Here is a 1469-nt window from a genome sequence, read left to right as displayed (position 1 = left end):
AAACATTTTAAAAGTATGTTTAAAGTTAAAACTTTTGGTCCAACAACAAAAATTCTCTCACCTAGAGCTTTCGACCAGTCACTCTGGTCTTCCTCAGTAGACTGACCCAGTGAAGCTTGTGTTGGACCAAAAGTTTTAACTTTGAACATGTAACTACCAACACAGATGAACTTTCATGATGGTATTTTAAAACTATATAAGAAAAAAAACAGTTATTCTTCTAACAGACTTTCCTCACTTATAACTAAAGTGAAAATGAGTATTTTCTTGTCCCGTATTCGTCTTCTGCGTTGGTGGCGGCATAAAATAAGTTGATATAACTTGAGTGTGCCGTTACCATGTCTAGTCATAAAATGTTGGAATATAAAAAAAACGAGTGAAAAATGAGGCTTTTCTTACGTCCAACTCGTCAGACAGGTCAATGAAATCAGACAGATCAGGAGGAGGCTCCGGCTTTTTCTTCTCATAGTCTATCGGCTCGCCTCTGCCCATGAACCGATAAAACGCCTCGTAGTTGGGCGTTACCTCATCAAGGTCCAGGCGCTCTCCGTTATCCTGAAAAACAAGAAGGTTTAAGTTCCTAGTAAATTCTATGGCTATCAGTCCATCTTGTTCACGGAGTGGCCTAATCTCGCGAGAGCGCGAGACTAGGCCCGAGACTTGCATCGGTCTGTCGGGTCCCACCCCCCGCTGCCTCCGTGAACAAGATGGACTGATAGCCATCGAAAATTTGGAGGTTAGTATCCTTATCCTTCCAAAGTTGTCACTGATGAAAGAACTCTCTAGGAACTGTATCTATACGTGACAAATGAATCTCTTCAACGATAAGAAGGTTTAAGCTTTTTAACACTTTAAACTTTTTAATGGTTCGATAGAATTTAAATACAAGAAAATCTTTCATTAAGTGTGTTATTCATAGATATAAATTACAGAATTGTAAAAATATGCAGAATCATGAAACAAAATCCATTCAAAACTTCATTATAGATTGTAGCCCTTTCAAAAGATCTAAACATCATTAAGATCTCAATGACAGTATAAAACCCACAAAATGAATAATGAATGAATGACTGGTTTATTAGGTAAAACATTGCAGCCATCAGGCTGAAATACGTTTCACTTACATATTACATGAAAGTACGTTTCACTTACATAGGACACAACTCAATATGATTCGTATGATTAGCATAAAATATTACAAAGTATTAAAATGTCGATTAGAATAAGATATTACAATAACAAAACATCTGAGTGTGGTTGATTTACAACGTATTATTTGTTCGTGTTAAGCAGACTCAGTAGAGATGGTACAGGGCTGTTTTGAAATCGAGCAGTGCGGCAAGGCGCCAGTGTCATTTTGTTAGAGTTTCTTAGGTTCCTGCCGTGCTCCTGTCGCCGTGTGTTGGGGAGGAGATCAGTGGCGGACGCTAAAAGGCTAATTAGTCATGTATCTACAAACGAACAATTAG

The 1469-nt window shown here is 38.0% G+C and overlaps 1 protein-coding gene across 1 annotated transcript in view; it reads right to left on the bottom strand.

Annotated features, from left to right (window-relative positions):
• The window catches only part of LOC109468516, a 24192-nt gene that overhangs the window by 7824 nt on the left and 14899 nt on the right, over positions 1-1469 (bottom strand). The window contains 1 exon segment of the mRNA XM_019766760.1: positions 400-647. Within this exon segment, the coding sequence (XP_019622319.1) occupies positions 400-647 (248 nt within the window).

The sequence above is a fragment of the Branchiostoma belcheri genome, unplaced genomic scaffold, assembly GCF_001625305.1.
Source record: "Branchiostoma belcheri isolate BF01 breed outbred unplaced genomic scaffold, Haploidv18h27 scaffold2, whole genome shotgun sequence".
Classification (NCBI taxonomy): Eukaryota; Metazoa; Chordata; class Leptocardii; order Amphioxiformes; family Branchiostomatidae; genus Branchiostoma; species Branchiostoma belcheri.
This window is presented reverse-complemented; position numbering and strand designations above follow the sequence as displayed.